Source organism: Sturnus vulgaris, chromosome 8, assembly GCF_052056855.1.
Source record: "Sturnus vulgaris isolate bStuVul1 chromosome 8, bStuVul1.hap1, whole genome shotgun sequence".
NCBI lineage: Eukaryota > Metazoa > Chordata > Aves > Passeriformes > Sturnidae > Sturnus > Sturnus vulgaris.
In genome coordinates this window covers 32,973,124-32,995,135 of record NC_142250.1, presented here as the reverse complement: position 1 = coordinate 32,995,135, position 22,012 = coordinate 32,973,124, and the positions used below count along the sequence as shown (strand labels likewise).

At 43.7% G+C, this 22,012-nt stretch overlaps 1 protein-coding gene across 2 annotated transcripts; it reads left to right on the top strand.

Moving 5' to 3' along the window:
- Positions 1 to 418: 418 nt before the first annotated feature.
- RGS10 (regulator of G protein signaling 10) lies at positions 419 to 21,291 on the top strand. 2 transcript variants are annotated; one of them, XM_014886820.2, is made up of 5 exons: positions 419 to 520; positions 5,936 to 6,054; positions 7,470 to 7,556; positions 14,476 to 14,619; positions 17,991 to 21,291. In XM_014886820.2, exons 1-5 carry the CDS (start codon positions 472 to 474, stop codon positions 18,135 to 18,137), a joined length of 546 nt encoding a protein of 181 aa, XP_014742306.1. In that variant the 5' UTR covers positions 419 to 471; the 3' UTR covers positions 18,138 to 21,291. The 2 variants fall into 2 exon arrangements, with proteins under 2 accessions (XP_014742306.1, XP_014742307.1); XM_014886821.2 differs by lacking the exon at positions 419 to 520 and adding an exon at positions 1,369 to 1,509.
- The last annotated feature ends 721 nt before the right edge of the window (positions 21,292 to 22,012 follow it).

Sequence of the window (22,012 nt, the reverse complement as noted above, 5' to 3'; positions counted from 1 at the left end):
TCATGAGGGTGCCAGTCCTGGGGAAGTTCTTTTGCTTCTTGCACTGCTCCAAGGTGGCTAAAGCAAAAACAGGAGGGTGGCTGATGGCTAATGCCATCTATCGATGGATTAGATAGGGACGCTGCTCCCCCGTGTCCAGGAGCACGATGACAGGAGCAGAATGAGGAGCTGGGGGCTTGAGCTGGGAAGAGTCAGAGGAGGGATGGACGAGCAGGCTGTGGGCGCACGGAAATAGCGGGGCTGTGAGAGCGGAGGCGGCGCGGCTCGGGCTGAGGAGGGGAAAGCCGCGAGGGGCTGAATCCCCGCCGGTGCCACGTCGCACGGGAGGTCCCCGGGGTCCGTGGGATGTCGCTGCCGGGCGCGGCGGGGCCGGGCAGGTGCGGGGCTGGCGCCGCTCCCCGGGGCGGGGCGGGCGGGGCGGGGCAGCGCGGCCGCCCTCGGGCTCGGCAGCGGGGCCGAGCGGCGCCCGGGATGTTCAACCGGGCCGTGAGCCGGCTCAGCAGGAAGCGGCCGCCCTCAGGTAACGGGGACGGGGCGGCGACCCCCGGGCGAGCCCGCGGCCGCTGCCGCCGAGGGGAGCCGCGCTCCGGGAGCCCGCGGCCCCGCCGGGGGAAGCGCGGGGCTCACGGCGGTCCCTGGGCCCCGCCGGCTCTCGGGGCCCCGGCCGGGGCTGCTCCGTGGCCCCTCCGGCCCGCAGCGAGCCCGCGGGGATGCGCCGTGCCCGGGGAGCAGCGCGGCGCTTCCCGCTGAGCGCGGAACCGGGAACCGGGAACCGGCTCCTGCAGCCCGGGTTGGGTCGGAACTGCTGCTCTTAGCGGGCCGAGACAGTCCTTAGCCCATCAGAGCGTGGCTGTTCCAACTCTCACTCACTTTGAGGAGTTTGCCTTTGGAGCGAGCGTTTCGAGCTGGAGTGGAGATTTCCAAGGAATAATAATGTAGGACAGCAGGGATCCTCTGTAGACAGGCGCTGTAACGCGGTTTTGTGTTTTGTATCCCCGATGCTGCGAGTCTGTCGGTTCCAAGGGGTGAGGTTTGATATCTGTCACTGCTGAGATATTTGGGGCAACACTTGCAATCTCCAAATCCTAGAAAATAACACTGTGTTTTGTGATGTGCAGGAAGAAGGTGCAGTCTTTCTAAGAAAAGCCAAATGAGATCTTTGTCTAGAGTTGTTTGGGTTTTCTGGGGGATTTTTGGGTTGAGTTTTTTTTCTTGAGGAGGGGGGCCAGGCGGGGAGGGGGTTTTTTAAAGGCTATATGTCTGGTGAACACTTCCAGAGATGCTACAAAAGAGGAACGTCCCTTTAGTTTCCTTCCTTATGGTTAAAAGTGGAATCCAGTAGCCATCTGTTGCTAGAGACAGTCAAAAGAGGATGTTGAGCCTCATGCTCTGAATACCCCACACATGTGAAGGACAGCTCTGCTGTAGCAAAAAGGTCTAAAATTCAGCTGCTACTAGGAAAGAATTGTTGTACGAGGATTCATCCGCTGATGCTTGGATACATGGAAAGTAAGGGAATTTTCCCTTTTCAGCTGCTTGCTTATGAAGTTTCCCACTGCTTCATACCTTGGATTTATTAATTTCATACTAGTGATTGTTGCTGGGTAGGCATTCTGGTGACTGTAGGACACGATAAGGTATTGAGAATGCTTTAAAAGTAATAATAAAGGCTCATGGCTTGCAGATTTATGATCCAGGTGGATGAAGGGATGTCTGGTCAGAAGTTCTTCAAAAAGAAATGGAAGCAACATTTCTTGTTGTACATGTATGCTTAAATATTAGAGTAAGGAATGTGCTGTTTGCACGGTGCTTTTGTCATCGTGAGTGTTTTTGTGTGGCAGTTGTTTGAAGGGGATGCAGAAGGTGCGTGTGGGAAGGAGATGGGCAGAACAGGCGGCTGGGAAGGGACGTGTTCAGCAGGATTCTGCGAAGGGTGTGGGTCTGTGCCGCTCGATATGGTGCCACAAAGGCCACGGTATCAACAGCTGGAGAGTGGCAGCAGCTTGGGAAAGCTTCGGGAAGGCAGAGTGATCAGCATGTCTAACTCAATTAGCCGTGTCTGAATCACTCCGTTTCATGGACTCCCATAGGTTTTTTCTCTTCGTGCTTGTCAAAAACAAGGGCCAGGACTGTGAGTTCTGACCTGCAAAGTTGTATATATTAATGGTATTGATACTTCCTGGGATTGCAGTCCAAGTTCCTGTTTGGAGGATGCAAATATTTGGCATTTTTGATAGCACTCTTCAGCTGATAATTACGGCGTTATTAGTGCTGCACTTACCGTTCTGCTGTGCACAAAGAGCCTTTATCCACAGCCTGCTGCTGCAGTGCCATTGTGTGATGGGAAGGCAGCTCCTGCGAGGTTTTCCTCTAAAATAATGCTCCAGATAATGCAACTGCCTGTTTGCTGGCTTAGCAAGGAGCTCTCTGAAGAATGGTGCTGTTAAAAGAAGCACTTAATCATTTGCTGCCTTGGTAGGAGCAGCTGGCTGCTCCCTGCACATTGTGTGAGCCGTGGTGTCTCTGAAACACATTTCCAACTCAGTGGAAAGTTTGCTTCAGCAGAAACTCTTACAACTGTGCTCTGCTGTGCGTGTCTTTCTCTGCCTCTGGCTTTCTAACCCGTGTAAAAGACAGCAAGCTCTGCTCTGGAATTTAATTAGCACATTATAATGTAATGAACGTACCATAATGTAAGAAATGTAGTAAACCTATTTACCATCTGATGCATATTCTGTGTGTTACTTTTACAGAAATATTGGTGGGAGAACTGCCATTTTGTAGTGCCCTTTGTGATGCACAAAATTATCTCCCAGCTTTTAGTAACAGCAAATGTCTGCCTTCCTCATTTAAATGATCAGACAAATGTATGTACATTTTGGTTCTTGTTAAACAATGGGATCAAACTTGTTGTTTCCAAGGCTATATTACTTAACTTTGTCAGTAGATTGTTTTAGCATGAGAAAGTTATCTTTATATAAATATCAGAGATAAATAGGTGTCAGGAGGATCATTCATGTAACTACACTGCTGTATTGCCTCTTCCATTGAATTGTTTCAGATTCACTAATTTGCACTTCAGTGAAAGTATAATTTTTAAGGTAATTTAGTAATAGGGATGGATTTGGGGATCAACTTCTCTAGTCATTTGTGGGGAAAACCTCTTTCTTGTCTTTTAAACTCTTTAAAAACTTCTGAAAATCACATATTAAATCTGCTACATAAAACCATCATGTGGAGTGGGAAATTATGATCCTGACTGGGGGGGATGTTGGGTCACTTTTGTATTAGAATAAATGTTGTTGATGGCATATTTAACGGGATATAATAAAAATACCCAGCAGTTTTAATAGCCTTGTAAAATTTCAGGGTGTTTCCTTCCATCGTGTGCAGCCTATTTATGTTTGTGCTGAAGGGGAATGTTGCTGTTTTATGGTGGTGGCAGAGGAACATTGGACATAAGAATTAATGGGGCTCAGCCTCAGTCTGTCCCCAGCCTTGGGGTGGGCAGTGCTGGGAGCTGCAGCCTGGGCTGAGCTGAGATTGCACCTTTGGTGGCACCCAGAGCCTGAGACACCTCACAGCCTCTGCTCTGGGGACATAAATGAGGCAAGGGATACATGGAATAAATTAAACAAATGAGGCAAGGGGTAGATGGAAGGGTTGCAATGGACAGACAACCCTTGTCTCTGTACCACAGCATTTTTTGGGCCCAGGGGAGCTGGTTAAGTGAGGAAATAAACTGAGTACAGGCTCAACACAATGGACACGTAGGTCCTCCCTTCAAAACCGAATTTTGTTCTGTTAAGGCTGTAGGGGGAGAATTCAGGGAAAAGAGGAGTAGAGGGAGAAGGGATTGGAGGCTGACAAGAAGGAGAGGGGGCAGAACATAAACGGAGGGGCAGAGTTGGGCTGTGCTGGGTAGGCTGGAAGTGAGAGGAGGATGGGGAAAACGATCAGGGAGGGTAGAGAATGGCCAGCAGTAAAATGGGAGATCAGTCAAAGCAGCAAAAGAGAAGCAGATTGATGTATCCTGGGTTTGTGGAAGGACTTATTCTGGCCTTTCCTCACCAGAATTTTTTTTTAGGTTCTCAAGGGCCTGGGTCTGCATTGGGTCATTGAAACACATGCTTTTCAAAGTAATCATTCGTGTCCACTTCAGATTTGGCTGGAAAAGAAACACTGGAAATTAAATGTTCTCCCCTTATGTTATATGCTAAATCCTTTGCTCAAGGGGGAATGGGCCGGTTCTGCAGGCCTTGAGCAGCTGCACACCCAGAGCTGCCACCCTGCCCCAAGGTGAGCGTGAGCATCACAACACATCCCAGCTCCCCAGAGGGCTTTGTGTTCTGCTGCAATACACTTGGCCATCCCCACTCACAGATTTCACTGAGATTAGATGCCCAAATACTTTTGAGTCAGGTTTCTAAAATAAATTTTTCAAGTGCTAATCAAGAACCACATCCTTTTGCATGAAGGGGGGCAAACTGAGGAGGTGTTAACTCTCTGTGCTCTTGTCACATGTGAAGGCTGCAGCTGTGGTTTGGAGACAATCCTTAGGTTCTGGTTCCTGACCTTTAAGCTAGCAGAGTGTTTCTGAAACAAAATCCCCTCTCCTATCAAGGCAGAAGAGATGTTCATTCATTTAGAGCAGTTTGTAAAACAAACAGACTCCACAGGTCCCTACCAACCATGGTTCAGGAGGCTCTGCTGTCATGCCAACATTCTGTAGGGCTTTAACCTCAGCATTATTTCCAGTCACCAACTGGAAAGGGCTAATGTGTATTTATATATATGTGTGTATATATATATATATATATATATGTATGTATATATATATATGTATGCATTTCTGCATAGAGAATTTTTTGAGATACTTAGTGAAGATTAACTTTCATGGTGAAAGAAAGGTTTTTAAAAGCAGAGTTTAAGCCAGATCCAGATTTCCAGTAAGTTGGTAAGGAGAAATGAAGGAGTTACAAATAGAAGCTCTAGTTGTTACAGTAAGAGTTTTGTGCATCTCGCCAGTGCATAGTGACCTGAAGTGCAGCTCTTACCCTTCAGACTTCCCTCCTGTGTTCCCAGGGCATTTTGTGTGTTAGAGGAGAGGAGGCTGAGCACTTTATGTCTGTGTTAGAGTTTTTCACATGAGCAATAGCATTCCTGGAGTTTTTCCAAGTAATAGGTTTTCTGAAGGGTAGCCAACAAACAGGGATTTTTTGCCATCACCAGCCTCGAATGAAATGCACTTGTTCCTGGGACAGAGAAAATAGAAATTGTATTCCATCTTTGCTGTCTGTGAGAAGGCTGGCTGGCACATCAGATGTGGGCACACTCCAGTGCACCTCATAAAAGGAGAATTTCAGGGCTTGGAAACAAACAGCAAAATAATCTTCTTGCCCAAAACTAGACTCAGCTGGAGTAAGCTCTTCTGCTGGGTGTCTTTCCTCCCATTGGACTGGGTTAATATCTTGGACTGGTTCTCCTGCTAAACAAATCATTATTTTTCTTTCTCTCCCTGCTTTTACTGAGCATTCAGCTTCCAGTGATGATTCTCTTCTTAAAAATAAATTTCAAGTGTGACTGACCAGAAGTTCCTTTAGAGGAGCCAACATTGTTGACATTGCCAGAGCAGAATATGGACTGTGGTTATTGTGTTCCCCTGGCAGAAAGTGCTTGAGCTCCTATAAAACAGTGACAGTGCCTCCTTACATGCTCATGAATTATGTGACTGTAAGGAATTTTTGCCTTCTTACAGGCAAAGCAGAATTCAAGTGCCTGTATGTGTGTGTTTTTATTTTCAGTTTCATGGTGTTTCCTTTAAAGAGAGCAGCTGAAGTCAAGAGTGCAGGGGGAAATGGGGGAGACATCCATGTGACTGATACTTGTCTTTTCTAAAGAAGATTCTGTTTTTTTCATTTTCTTTTTCTTCCAGAGATAAACGATGGTGAGGGCCACCCAAGCAGCAGCCACCAAACCTTGAAAGGAACCTCGAAATGGGCCACATCCCTGGAGAACCTCCTCGAGGACCCAGAGGGAGTGAAACGGTTTAGGGTCGATATATTAAACATGGATATTTACATAGAGCAAAAAGCAGGTTTTAAAGCAGAATGAGCCCCAGCATGAAGGGTGCAGAATGAGCCTCAGCATGATGTGTGCCAGCACTGTGAACAGAGGCACACATCCCTCTAGATATGGCAGAGCTGGAGCTGTGCCACTGGCAGAGCTTCTGAGGTGGCACCTTTTGCCCCCTGCCACTGCAGCCTGTGCTCAAAGGGCATGGTCAGGACTTTTGGCTGCACCTTCCTGATGGGATCTACCCTCTCTTGCAAGGATTAACAAGTTCCTGTTGGACAAACTGCAGTCCCTGAGCCACTGCTCCCTCCTGCCAAGCATTATTTCTCACTGAGCTCCTGGGCTCTCTGTTCTCACACGCTGTCCTTAAGCAGTGAGCTGCCAGGAGCAATCTGATGACTCTGTGGCTCTTGCTCTGTGTTTTGCAGCTCTACTGAAAATATTCCCTTTCAGTTTACTACAAAGTGTGGGCTGGTGCAGCTCAAAATGGCTTGAAGTTTAATTAGGTGAGGGTGGTGAGTTGGTGTTTCAAGGCCTTCTTGCCATATTAGATGTAAGAATAGGAACTGCCTACTTGAAAGTTCCTTTGCCATCCCATACTGATAAAATGCACTGGGATAAAATGGTTTCCTGCCAGACCGGTTTGAAAAGCGAGGTAAACAAGGATTGCAAAATGCTGATTTTAAATTCTTTAAAAAAAAAAAAAAAAAGTAATCTTAGTGCTGTTTAATTCCTGGCATTATTTAGTCTCTACTTTCTAACACTTGAAAGAGAAAACTGATGATCTCAGAGCTATAAAAGTTTCAAGCGTTGTATTTTTTTTCCCCTTTTAAAGCATGCCTCACTTTTGGAGGAATGTGCTGTGTTTAAGCAGCATGGAGAGCACAGCTACATCTGCTTCAGTTTGTTTAAATGGATTTATTGCCACTGATGATCACGTTTAGAAACACTTTTATTTGTAGAGATTTTACTCATTACAAAAGTCAGAAAGATACTACATGAGAATCCCAAGTGATTTGTGGCTGTCATTAAAATAGTTCATTTTACTCACCTGGTAATGAATTCATATATTTTTGGGTTTCTCTTTGAGCAGCGGCTGTAAAAGTGCTCGAGTTAAGGGAAATTGAAGAAACTATTCCTGTTGGTTCCTGGTATGGTCTGAGATTAGACATAGCCCATCCTCCTCCTGGAATGTGCTTTCAAAGTGCATCAGAGTGTTCAATAGCAATTCTGCAGATGCAATAAATGCAGTGGTTCTGTGACACTGGGTTGGGTAAACTCATGGGAAACTGAATTGTAGGCAGCTCCTTGTTCTAACAGCTGCAGTAGGAAGAGGGAAAAACAACAGAGAAATTGGATCCTAACCTTTGTGTGTTTGTTTTTCTCTTTCCTAGGAATTTTTAAAGAAAGAATTTAGTGAAGAAAACGTTTTGTTCTGGTTAGCATGTGAAGAATTTAAGAAAACACAGGGAAAAAAGCAGGTATGTTTCCTAAATAAATTCTACTTGTCAACAAAGTTTACTTAGCAGAGCTGGAACTAAAACATCTCTGTTGCATAATGTGCTTTGAGTGAATGCAAATAAATATATTTGAAGAAATTGCACTAAAATCATCCTGGTGGAATTGTTTGGAAACAAATTGGTTCTATTTCAAATCAAAACAAAGTACTGAAATTGTCACATTTCCCATGTTTTGGAAACGGAACTTTTTGTAGTTTCTAGGGAGTAGCAAAAGTTTTATTAATTCAGTGATGTTGCATCATCTTGTTTGGAAATATGAAGATATTTCATTCAGAAATTTTTTAGAGCATAGCAGCTATTACATGGAAATTTACACCACTGTGATATCTTAACGAAACATAAAAATAACAAATGGCCCAAACAAAAATATTTTACAGCACCAAAATGAAACATTTTGCCTTATCAAATTACAAGTTACAAAGCAAAAGGGGTCTGTTTAAACTTTTTTGCTTAAATATTTATCCAAATTTATGTATACCTGCAGAGCCTCTTCATTTTGACTACAGCTCTAACTTTCTAGTAGGAAATATTCTATTGGAAAATTTTTCAACCAGGCACCTCCAATAAGGTTTTTTTTTCCCACTGCTTGGATCTTGGCTTACATCTAGATCTACCAGGAACACAGGATCCACTTTCATATTTAGACTTTGAAGCCCACAGAGTCAGGCCTAAAATATGTGTCATATTTTGTTTGTTTGTGTCTGGTTTTTGTTTGTTTTTTTTTTGTTTTCTTGAGAAATTTCAAGTTTATCTGCTCTTTGAGAGCTCAGTCTGTGAGTATGAAATTAAGTAGTTTCAAAACTCCAAGTGAGTGTCCCTGTCCTTGAGAGTCAGACATCTAAAGCTCTTTTTTTTTTTTGAAATCCCACTTCTATACTTTTTACCTGAGTGCAGCTCTTGTTGCCACAGGGCACATTTTAGTACCATGAAGAGGTGAGAGTGGGAAAATGCCTTTTAAACCTCTTCCAAGTGAATCAGAGAATCACTTTATTGGAAGAGACCTTCAAGATCATCGAGTCCAACCCATGCCCTGACACCTCAACTAAACCATGGCACCGAGTGCCACATCCAGGCTTTTTGTGAACACATTCAGGGATGGTGACTCCACCAGCTCCCTGGGCAGACCGTTCCAGTACTTTATTATTCTTTCCATAAAAAACTTTTTCCTAATATCCAGACTAAACTTCCCTTAGTGTAGCTTGAGGCTGTGTCCTCTCATTCTGTCGGTGCTGCCTGGAGAAGGAGATCAACCCTACCTGAGCACAGCCACCTTTCAGGGAGCTGTACAGAGTGATAAGGTCACCCCTGAGTCTCCTTTTCTCCAGGCTGAATAATCCCAGCTCCCTCAGCCGTCCCTCACAGGGTTTGTGTTCCCCTCACCAGCCTTGTCACCTCCTCTGGACACCTCGAGCATCTCAAGGTCCTCCCTAAACTGAGGGGACAGAACTGGACACAGCACTCGAGGTGTGACCTCACCAGGGCTGAGTACAGGGCAAGAATGACCTCCCTGCTCCTGCTGGCCACACCATTCCTGATCCAGGCCAGGAGCCATTGGCCTTTGGCCACCAGGGCACACTGCTGGCTCCTGTTCAGAGCTGTCCATCAGTGTCCCCAGGTCCCTTCCTGCCTGGGCACTGTCCAGCCACACCATCCCCAGCCCATAATGTTGCACGGGGTTATTGTGGCCAAAATGCAGGACTTGGCACTTGGACTTAATAAACTTCATCTTATTGGACTCTGCCCATCCATCCAACCTCTCCAGGTCTCTCTGCAGAGCCCTCCTCTCTTCCAGCAGATGAACACACACTCCCAGCTTAGTGTCTGAAATTTACTGATGAAAGACTCAACACCCTCGTCCATGTCATCAATAAAAATATTGAACAGCACTGGCCCCAGCACAGAGCCCTGGGGGACACTACTGGTGACTGTCCCCAGCTGGATACAGCACTGTTCACAGCACTCTCTGGCCATCCAGCCAGCTCTTAACCCAGCAAAGAGTGCTCCTGTCCAAGGCATGGGCTGACAGCTTCTCCAGGGAATGCTGTGGGATTATTTGTGCTTGGAGGAACGTCAGAAATGCCAAGGAATAGCAATCAGGTGGCAGAGCTGGGCTAGGAGAGGTGTTATCAAGTACAGGTGTAAGAGGACTGTGTCCAGACTGCAGGATTCCTCTCTTAAGGTCAGTCAAATATTGTCAGCTAAAACAGTTTCCCAGCAGATTTTCAACAACTGCAAAAATTTCCCTGTCTTTCCAAACAATGTATTTTGGGTAGAGGAGTCTATGTTCTGTAAATATCCTGAGTTTTGCACTGAAAAAAAATTCCCCTCAAAACAATTTGCTGGGTTTAGCTGTGAGTATTTTTTGGGTATTGATAAATGCATGAAAATTCAACAATTCTATTTTTTGCAAGAAGAGGAAAATGTTCAATTTGACTGTGAACTTTGTAACATTTAGTAATTCCAGTTTTGTGTATTCAGCTGCTTCCCTCACTCATTAATGTCCACGAATACAGAAAGTCTTGAGGAAAGAACAACCAGTCAGTCGACTTTTCTGTAAAGTCCCACACTTTCAGTGGGATAATAATAATATTTTGCCTTGCTAAATAATTTCCATATTCTTAACTGATTTAGGTTTGCTAATTTAGGATGCCAGTACAGAAAATGTTAAAGTCATGTACAGGGATAGGAGCTTGGTGAATCCTTCAATGCCTTGCTAAATGAATGGACAGAGACCTAAATAGGTTCTATTTAGGCTAATTATTCTGTACCAGTCATTCCATAGTATGGCCAGCCTGGAGTCTGGTGTTGCCCAAATTATTATAATTGAATAAATGTGCTTTAGAATGACACAGACTTACAGTAAGTTTTTGTGGCTACTGCTTATGGGTGGCTTTGTTTAGATAATTTACAAAGCTAGGAAAAGCACTAAAAATAGAAATCTTTCCAGTGTTTATGGTAGCATGAAGCGTGGATTTTTCTTCTGAAAGTGACTCTTGCAGAAATCCCTTTGCATCTCTCTATTGTGCACAGAGTATTCTAAAAGCAGTTTTTTACTTGTTTTGTAATTTGCTTCTCCTTAAAACTGGTTTCCCACACAGATTAGCTCATAGACACTGGGACTCTCTTGGTCAGATGAGCTGATATGAATTTAACCCAGGTTGGAGTGAGTCCAGAGGAGGCCACGGAGATGCTCCAAGGGCTGAAACAGCTCTGCTCTGGAGCCGGGCTGGGAGAGCTGGGGGTGTTCAGCCTGGGGAACAGAAGAGTCCAGGGAGACTTTCCAGTGCCTAAAGGGGCTCCAAGAGAGCTGGAGAGGGACTTGGATAAGGGAATGACAGGACAGGGGAAATGGCTTCAAACTGGCATAGGGGAAGTTTAGATGAGGTGTAAGGAAGAAATTCTTTGCTATGAGGATGGTGACACACTGGAACCGATTTCCCAGAGAAGTGATCAGTGCCCCATCCTTGAAAACATTCAGTGCCAGGCTGGGTGGGACTCTGAGCAATGTGATCTAGTTGAACATGTTCCCTGCAGGGGGTTGGAAGTAGCTGACCTTTAAAGTACTCTCAAACCCTAACCATTCCATGATTCCATGAATGGGGTTTTTTTCCCCCCTGTTTTTAAAGGATGAGATAAACTTTTCAGTACTTGACCTGAGAGCGCTGCCATGGGACTCTCCTTGTTCAGTTTAAATTTGCCCAAAGGTCACCACATGAACAGTGGGTTGAGCATCCATTGTGCCAGGGATATTTATTGCTATTGTTATCCTTTCTCTACCAGCCTGGGGCAGTGTTTGGTTTTGTACAGGCTGCTGTTCCATCAGAGTGGATGATCCAGGGAGCAGGGGAGATTTTTGGCAGCTGCAGAAGAGGCAGCAGGCAGACTGCACTGACAGGTTTTAGATGGACTGGGTTCAGCCCATCTTCTTCTAGCAGGGAGGGACAAACTTCCCCCTCAGCTCTAGACACATCTCTGTAGCTGGAAAAAAAAGCAAACAAAAAAACCAGAAAAGGATATTCCTTTAAAATTGAAATTAAAATACAAATTTAACCTTTAGTGAAGATTTAAAAAGCAATTGGGCCAAGTCCATTTGTAGCAGTGAGCCCTGCTGCCACCCATGTGGGCCTTGTGTATTTAATTACTGAAATGGGAGTGGTGGGGATAAGGGAATAAAATTTAACTTTAAATATTTTGTTGGAGTTAGTCATATGTTGTTGCATTTGTGACTGTTAACGAAATAAACAACATGTCAGTCGTGCTGCTTCCCAGCGTTTAAATGTTTCTCCTCTTGCAGCTAAGCTTCAAAAATAAATTACAGACTGTAATAAATGCTTCCAACAACGGGGAATATTTTCAGCTATTGCTAAAAGCCACCAAAATGTCCATGTTGAAGTTTTGTAGTGAATGATTCCAGAACAAAGTCCTGTACATTCAGGAGTTTCCTCTGCTGCTTCCCGTGTGGAATGTGGCGAGGGTTTAGCAGGGCTGGGTGATGCTGCACAGCTGGAGTGCTGGGTGATGGGCTGATGAGCATCTGGGGCTCCCAGCCACCTCATCTGGGAGCTGAGCCTGGCCTTAGGAGAGGAAGTGGGAAGGAATATTGTATCCACTTGAAATAGCGAGGGGAGCTCTGTAGGCAGAACTTTGTACTCCAAATGGGAATCTGGCACAGGCACTGGGGAGAGCACACAGATGGAGCTGAGGACTGCCAGAAATCCTCTAAATAACCACCTGTGAACAAGATCCCAGCTGAAGAGCTGTTCCAGCTCCAGGGCAGTCCCCTGTGCTGAGGCTTTATTTGCAGACTGATGCAGAGCAGAGAATGCCAGGAGTGAGCAGGGACAATCTCTGCCTCCTCCACCTGAACCTGGCTCTGCCTGAGTGACATTTGGGGGGTGTAGGAACACACTGGCAGCTTTGACTGTTCTTTCTTTTTAAAGCAAATTATAAGCTGTAGTTAATCAGCTGCTGTACTACTGAAGCAAAGACATAGAACAGTTCTATTTGCAGCAGAACCTGTAACATTCAGCTGTGCATTTCCATTTTCCCCCACTGCTGTAAAGACAGGTCCTCTCTCTGCAATGGCCTCCTCTCCCTACCACAGCTCTTTCACTTCCTTTCTTTGTAATTCTTCCTCACAAAATCCAAAGAGCCTCCTTGTTTCACCAGCCTCCCACAGTCCTGTTGTTCCTCTCCATGCTCTTTAAACTTCCTCACAGTTACTTCTAGTTTTGTGTTTCCTCTCAAGCCTCTCTCTGCCCTTTCTCTGTAGTGCTCAGCTTGCTCCTGTGTCCTTGGGCAAGCAGCACCTTGTGCTGGGGCTGGTGAGGAGCTCCACCTGCCTTGATTAGCCAGCAGCAAAGAACATCCTGGCAGTTCAAGTAGGGCAGATAACTTTTGAGCACATACTGCAGCTTTTCCTTTTGTGTGTGTGCTGCTTTTCCTCTTTCTTTTCTCTTGCTGATTTTCCATTGACTCAGCAGGAGGATAATTTTTTTTCTCAGTCCTTTGCCCCTCTCTCAAGTATGGTTGAAATTGGACAGAAGGTTCAAAAGTCATTTAGGTGGGACTGGCAATACAATTGCTCATACAATAATAGCTGAAGGCCCCTTTACTGAGCCTGCATTAGGACATTAACTTTGCCACTTGTAGCAGTCACACCTTTGATCCCTTGGATTAATTGCTCATTTAGAACAGAAGTGACTGACCCAGTCCTCCCTGAGCTGTGAAACAAGTTGGAAATTGTTAAAAACAGTTCATTGTGACCTAATGCACCTGACACTTAATGTTCTACCCACCAGATGAATCACGATTTTTAAAAAGGAATACTAGAGAATGGGTGCCCCCTTCAGCAGTGAGAGAGCCCCAGCTCTTTAGACCTCAGACACATGCAGCTTTTCCTCTGATTACCCCCAAGTGTAAATGTACCTCAGCTGTAAAACATGGAAGTAATTCTTAGACTCCTTCATGGGCAGGGTTTAAATGCTTCCTTCTTCAAGCCTTGTTCCTATCAAAGGCACAGCCCTTTAGCTGGTGCTCTCTGGAGCTGTGGTTGCTCATTAGAGGTACCCTGGGGACACTGGAGAGTGCCCAGGGCTGGGGATGGCCCAGAGCAGCTGCTGCTGGGCTGCTCTCAGCATGCAGAATTCAGATTGCAGCAGGGGGCTTGGCTCTTGCCTGGCTTGGTTCTCTTCTCCCTCTCTGGCTTCTTCTTATCCAACCATCTGGTTAAGGGGCCTTTCCTTGAACTTCAGGGGATTGTGGCTGCTCAATGCTTTGAAGCTTAAAGATGCTGATGAGGTTAAGATGTTATTGCTGTTACTGGTTTGACAAGGGAAGAGCTCTGAAATCAGGGCAAATACCAACAAACAGCTTTGTGCAGATCACACCCTTATTTATCCACTCTCAGAGGCTATTGAGAGTCTTATCTTTGCCAATTAGCCAAGTTGTTGGTGTTTTCTTTAATCATGGAGTTGGTGCCCTGAGGTAATGGTTAAGACAAAGTGTGGTGTGACATGTGGCAGTAGCATGGCCTATACATTAACTTCACTTAATTTTCCCTGTAGTAAGTTCCCAGTTTTTCTTCCTCTGGGTTCCTTGCCTATACTGATGATCTGTCTGGAAAAACATTTGTCTCAAAAGCAGAGACAAGGTGTAGTTGATGGTGCTGAGCGGTTTTGCACTGGCTGCTGAGATTCAAACATCCCAAGCTGCTGTGACCTACGAGCTGAATTCTGGCAGCTTTCACTGATGTCAGTGTAGCTTTTGGCTTGCAGGGGTGTTCCTCTTCCAGTACAAATGACCATACACAACTAAGATGAACCTGACACAGAGAACATTTCCACAGCAAATAATTCTTTAAATAAATGTCCTTTTGCAGATGCAGGAAAAAGCTAAAGAGATTTACATGACTTTCCTGTCCAGTAAAGCTTCCTCCCAAGTCAATGTTGAAGGGCAGTCCCGTTTGAGTGAGACCATCCTGGAGACACCTCACCCTCTCATGTTTCAGAAGCTCCAGGACCAGGTAAAGTTATTGACTTCAACAACACAGTTTTCATTCTCTTTGGTGTGGTTTTAGTGAACTCTGCTTTCTAGCCATGGCATGGATTGAACAGGTAAGCACAACTTCCGTGTTGGGGATATCAGTGCAGCTGCTCTGAGATATTCCAGGTTCTTGGCCCCATCTCACTACAACCAATTAATGAAGAGACTCAATACAATCATTCTGATTCCAGCTCAGGGCTTTCCTGGAAAACTGGATGGAGTTTTCTCCTGGGTTCCTGCGTGGGTAGTTTGAGAATCACCCTGACTAACTCGGTGCCTTTGTTTTCCTGTGTATTCACTTGTTCTGAGTCATTGCTGATGTTTGTTTCTGTAGTTGCCACTGGTTTCCTTGAGGGCTCAAATTTCTTCATTTTACTTTGCTTTGATATTTATATTGATATGAATATAACACAATTTTCTGAAAACCCTCCTCTTCTGTAACATGCAAGACTTAGAGGAGTTGGTCTCTGCTTTGCCTTTCCCTAAAGAACTTGGGAGGTCTGGTAGAAATTTTGCAGGCATGTCTTTAGGTGGTAAATTTTCTTGATATTTAGCTAATTTCAAAGCATAAGTTATGAAGTGAGTCATTCTTATCTGCAGCTTTCCAGCACTTGCAGTACTATTTTTAATTCCTGTACCATCCTCAGGACTACCTGTATTTTCCATTTGGCTCTTTCCTTATGTGGAGAAACAGCACAGTGATTTAAAGAGTGTTTTCAGCCCATTTCAATCAGGTATTGCATGCATTGGCTGGGTCACTTGGAGGGGTCTGAGGAGCAAAGGCTCTGCTGTTTTTCAGGGAGATTCCAAGACATTAGCAGTGGAAATACCTGAAATCCAATTTCCATGTGAAGAAACAATTTTTGATGGAAAAAGTTCTGACTTGGGGGAAGGGAAGGAAATGTTCTGGTGGATCTAAGCACTGCAGTTCAGGGTGAGTGAAGCTGGAGGGAATATTGAAGTTAAAATGTTTGTTATTTTATCAATGACATGCACAGGGAGAGCCAAGGATTAGAAATACCTGAACTGGAAACACACTGGACTAGTGGTAGAGGAATCCCACTAGTGTGGGAAGAAAATCTGTGAGCTTTTAAAAACAAATGCAGAGCATTTATGGGTCATTGCAAGTTTCCAGTGCTTGAAGCTACTGTTTATTGCTGTTAGATAATGGCTCAGAAGAGTTATGGTCTTCTCCAGTTTTCAATCCTTATAAAGTTATGAAGAGTGGTGTAATTTGTTCTCTGAAGAGCAGTGTTAACCACTGCTGGCACTGTGGGTCTGAAGCAGAAAAAGGCAGAGCTGGAAGGCCACAGTTATAGCAGGGCTGGCAACAGGAGCTTCAGTTCTCCAGGGAGCTCCTGATTTAACTGGGGACACTGGTGGGCTGTGGGCTGGTGCTCATGGGGTGGCCTTAACTGCCCCCAGGCTGTTTATTTGTGCTGAATGAAGTGGTGTTGGAGTGGTTCATAGAAATCCATGTGCTTCAGAACACTTGTGGGGTAAATGTTCCTGTTCCACAAAGGCTGGGAGAGAGGAAGGGAGGAAGGGGGAAAAGGGTTCTGCTCTGGCACGTGGTTAAGAGCTCTGCTCTGTCTATTTGGCTGACCAGACTGCAGAAGATCTTGATCTTCAGTGCTCTTTCTCTCTGTGAGATGCTTTGAGTGATACCAGGAACAAGGGGGGCTCTAAGTTCTTAACACAGGAGTCATGTTTTAACAGGAAATGTCTGCCTTACAATTTTTTCCCCTTGAGCTGGTTGGATAAATTGAATTCTATTGTAGTTAGCCAGTGCCAGGAGGTAAAATTTGACTTTGCTTAACTCAGGAGGAATTCAGACCCTGAAGATCATGCTTACACAGAGCAGGTGTTGTGGGATTTTTTTTCATATTCCAATATGTAGCATAAAGAATAGTATTTTCACAGTTTTAGACATGAACTTAAATATTTAAATATGTAAACAAATAGTGGTTAGTAAAATCCACCATGTAATCTACTTGTAAGGGAGCTATTTCAGCAAATGCAGACAAGAACAGTCAAGTTTTAGGTATTGCCTGCATCTGTCCAGGTTCCTTGAAGATGTGAAATGAAAAAGCAGTTTGAGATTGTTTTTATTTTTTTTTCCTCCTAGCAAATAGTTGTGTTACCTGATTGTACAATCAGCTAGAAGTGAGGCCTGTAAAGGTAAAGATGAGTTATCCACACATGGAGTAACCACATCTGCAAGTCAGAATCCAGAAATTTGTCTTGGAAATTCAGTTGTTCTGAGTATCATAAGAAAATAATCAGTCCTGAAACGTGACTCAGAGAGGCTCCACCAGTGAAATAATAGACTGAGGGTGAGGCTGGCTTTGGTTTTGCCTCAATTATAGTTTTGAAGTTTACTTTTTTTCCCTTCCCCTCTGTTTCAAGACCAAGCAAAATATAGTCCTGACCTTGACACCTGAACAGATTCCAGGCTCCTCTCCCAACCCTTTTGTTTTCAGAAAACTCCAAAGGAGTTGTAGGTTTGTTTTTTCTTTTGTCTGCAGTGGGTATAAATAGAAGAGCAGCAGTTATGCTGAGGGATGAGCCTGAACTCAAGCCCTGGGAGAAAAAAGCTGTTTTTGGGACTGACTTCATGTTTCCATGCTGGCTGTGAGAAGCTCTTGGCCTAGTGAAAAGTGTAATTACACAAATTTAATCCACCAGCAATTTAAACTCACATTTTAACTGGCAAAACACATCTGTACCAGGTCAGCTCTTCGTGGCAGGTTCCTGCAGCATTTCTTGTCTGGCCTAAGACCAGTCTTGGCATTTGGTCTAAAAAGGATGGGAAGATTGGCATAGGTTTAAGGAGCATTGGCTAAACCAGTTATTTCAGTATTTGTGTAAATTACTCAGAGGCTTTCCTTCGTTATCCAGTGCTTTGCATGAGTTACTCTGTAGCATCCAGCAGTCAGAAAGGTGCGTGAAAGGTTCCTCTCTTTCCTCAAAGCTCTGCTTTGTCCCTCTGAATGCCTTCCAGACACCCTGCCAGGAGGATCTGATCATCCTCCTCACTGACCAAGGCATGGCACCTCTCACCTTCAGTATTAGCTGTGCAAAGTTGGCTACTGTGAAAACTGTAATTTGGTTTCTAAACTAACGTGGAGATTATTACCAAGTAGTGACCAAGGAACCCACAGCATTGTTTGCAACATGCTGCCCCTTGGAGAGTTGGAAGTTTGTTGTTTTTTTTTTTTAAATGTCCTGTTCTGTAATAATGCTTTAGTCCAAACGGAACGAAAGTACATTGAAATTAATGCATCCTTCTCATTTAAAATCTCATTTTCCTGAGTCATTTGCTTTCTATTCTTTTCCCCCTCTTCCCAGATATTCAATCTCATGAAATATGACAGCTACAGCCGCTTCCTGAAGTCAGACATATTCCTAAACCAGAAGAAGAGTGAGGAGCAAGAGGAGAACTCACCAGAGGCTCAGACTGCAGCTAAAAGAGCATCAAGAATTTACAACACATGAGACACAATGGATCTCTTCAGGAGAGGCAATACAATAAAGAAATCACACTCAGGAACAGTCTAGATTTATAGCAGTTGCATTTAGGGCTTGGAAAGCTCAAAACCTTTTTAGGAGATACTTACCTTCTTAATTGCTTGAATGACTAATTGTTTTTGCATGATAGCTATTAAGCAAGCACCCATGGAAGGACTGTTTCCCAGCTAAAAGGCTGAGCTATTCCTCCATAGCATGAACTGCCTTTCATATTTCACAAGTTAAAATGCTCTCAATTCTTGTATTTTCTTTTGTGAGGCATCTTGATGATGAGAAATGGGAGATAGTGTGGTTGGGTTTTTATTTTTGCATTGTCATTTTTATTTGGGACTAGCTTTTACATCCTGAACTGCTGGGAGAAGCAGTTGAGGAGTGCATTTCACATTAGTTTGTGGGTGAGTCATTCATAGCAAATTTAATCATAAAGGGACAGCATCTTTCAGGGTTAAGCTCAGTAGAATCCAATTCCTTCCTGTGTGACTTTGTTCTTTCAGGGTGATGTCTGTTTTGCTTTGCCTTTATTGCTGAATCAAAACACTTCCCCAGTCATGATTTTCATTTTTGTATCTCCTGAATGTCCCCAGTGTCCCCCTTTTTTTTTTTTTTTTTTTTTTTTTTTTTTTTTTGCAGTAGACAATCACCTTCTTCAGAGGATGAGATAACCTCTATTCCCTTGGGAACAAAGGCTCTAAAAGAGAATCTCTGAAGAACTCCTAACTGCCATTAGGAAATGTGACAAAAAACAAGTAAATATCCCTCTCAGGGCACACTGGTCTCAGCAAAGCTTGGCTTTGTCCCTCATACCAGTGTGACATCAGATGCTGCTATCAGGAAGCATCTGGTCTCTCCCAGGTCTCCTGAACAATCCTGCTCTGTGCAGCAACAGTGCTTTGGCAAAGGACCAACAAACCGAATCTGGTTTTGTTTTACTCAATTTTTTTCTGCTCAAATCACCCTGCTGAGTTTTCTTTGCCCCACTCAAATATTTCAGGGTTTCCTAATTGTGATTTTGGAGAGCTGCAGTGGAGCAGGGAGTTGGTTTTGGGGTTCAGCCACTCTCAAATCAAGCTTGAGAGCAAGGGGAATTTATTTCTGCCCTGAGCAATCAAAGGTTGGTAGAGAAAGACATTCCCAGTGAGCATTCCATGGGAATGTGTCAGCACTGCAAAGCACATTTTGGCACGGAGTTTTTCGTGTGTTCATATATTTTTTGATTAATACACTGCAGTGTTACTAAATTGCAGTTTAAGCTGGGAAAGTGTATTAGCTACTTGCTCTATTTACAAGCTTTGCAGCTGTAGTCTGGCTGTTTCCCACTCTCTCATTATTTACTCTTCCATTTTTTGCACTGCTTGTCTTGAACTTTTGTTTATGTGCTGGCTAATCTAAATGCACAGTTAGCTTTTGAACATTTTGTACTTATTTTTTTTTTTATCAGAAAGGCCAGATATGTTTCATACATTGCTGTCACCATCAATGTTTAAAATCTAAGTCTAGTTTGTCATTTTTAGAATGCAAACTCACTTGGTAGACTTGATTACTTCTTTTAACTCTGAGCCACTCTTGCAGGTGTTGTGTAAAGAAAATTGTTTCCATGGGCTTTTCCCTAGTTAAAAGTGGGGCTAGAAGTTCTGATTCTTCCCCTAGAGCTCCATGCCCTGCTCATTTTTAGGAAAACAAAGAAGAGGTCAGTGCCTCCATATGCATGTTGTAAGGTGTAATTCTCATGCACTGAGTTAATGTTCTTTTTATGCTCTCAAAAGATTTAATGGTGAAGTCATATTACTTCAGGCACTTTCAGTGGTATTTGACCTCATGCTTAAGCTGTATTTCAATGTTCTACTGAATAAGAATGAACTAAACATGTGCATGAATCTTTTTGTTTTTTTCTCTGATGGGGTCTAGGAAATGAGACCATCCAGTTCTGGACTTGCCAACTATTTGTAATCTCAGGATTACCTCTTTTGAAAATCCACTGTAATAACAAACTCTTAATGCCTGCCACAGCAGAGGACAGAACTTCTGATAGCATTGAAGCCCTTGGGAGTGGGCAGCTTAACCCATTTAGGACTTGGGATTTGTATTTTCCCAGTGTTTACTGCATTAGTTTAGTGATGTTGAAAAATTCAGCATGGGGACATTCACGGGAAAAATACAGAATGAGCTCTTACCACATTCATCACATGGATGCACAGCAGTTTCATTTTTAATCATATTGATTTTAAAAATGCATGAGCAAGGGAGAAGAGTCTTTGACTATCATGTTTTAAAATTATAATAATAGAAAACAAAACCAGGAGCCTTATGAACAAAGGTAGTGTGTTAAAGAGAGAAAATAAGTTTGTAGCTGCTTATGAACAACACTCTCCTTGGCAATATGTTCCCTATCAGGTTCTGTCTTTGCTTGCTCAGAGCAAATGCCCCACATGAGTAGGCACAAAGGTGCTTTACACTGCCACGAGACAAAAATTAATGAAATGGAAATGTATGTTTTAGCAGCATCTCTAATCCTATGATGTTAGAAACATAATAGGTAATGAAATTAACCTAATGTACCTTAACCCACAGAATTCTTAATCTTTGAGTTGCTCTTTTACCTCAGAGGTAAAAAGTTGATTGCACCATTCTCTTTGTGGTGTCTGGGTTTGTTTCATTTCTCTACAACACCAACAATGTGCAGAAAGCAAAGATGCTTTTCCTATTCATTAGATTATCTGTATTTTTCAGTAAAAGGGCAATCAAATTAAAACCATGCAAGCAGATGTCTGTAACTGCAATTTGTGTAGATGTGGGGAAAGTTGGTATTATTACAAACTTGCTTCTGGGAGTAGGTGACAGTTGCTCCACGTGGCACAGAACAAATCACACAGAAAAAGAAATGTTTCCCTTGGAGTAAATCCTTCATTCCAGGAACAACTAAACATTGCATCCAACCTCAGGCTGTAAGTGGGTGCTCAGAGTTGCTTTATGTAGAGATTAAAGATAGGATCTACTCCTCTTCATAGAACTTACACTGAAGGTATGAGCACACAAAACAAGCAAGAGAAATTGCATGCCTTAAACTCTACCCTATTTTGTGTTTCTCTGCTAAAAAATAAAAATATTCTACAAATACATCAAATCTGTGTGCTGGCAACTCTTTCATATTCTGAAGAGAGTTTGGGCTGAGATGGCTTCATGTCCCAAAATTATCCCATTTTTAGTCCTTGCTAACACAGTTTACACTGTGTCCTAATGTTGGGTTTTTTTCTTGGAAGAAGGAATGGCACAGGGGGCTCACTTCTGCCTGGGCTGTGGTCTGAACAAATTGCAGTAAGTCACTGAACAGGAGAAGATGCTTCTTGTACCTGCTCATCTCCCATTTCTTTTCTTCCTGCTGCATTTATTTCTTGCACTTGCCAGCCCACTGGTATGGAGAAGGAGGGTTTGAAAAATCAGAGTGGGGGAGAGAAAAAGATTTTAATGTTCCTCTTTGGGTAACAGCTTACACTGTGCTTGATTTTTTTTTTTTTTTTTTACTGAAGATTCAGACATTTTAAGTGGGTAGCATCTGTGTCTGGGTTAAAAACTAATTTACTGTGATGCAGGGAGGTCCTATATAATTCTGTGACTGGTCCAAAGCTGAAAAGTGGTGCATACTCCCTTTTATAAATTGTTTATAACTTTCTTCATCCTAAAACAGAGCAGCAAGCCTAACAAAGTCACCCATTTTTTGCCAGATGTCTGTCCCTGACAAAGCAGAAGCCCTGTTTACATGACAGTGCTCATTTCCCCGTGCCAGAGGCAGTTCCTCTTGTTCTGCATCCAGCACAGCTCCTGTCCCAGAGCTTCTGGCAGAGCCA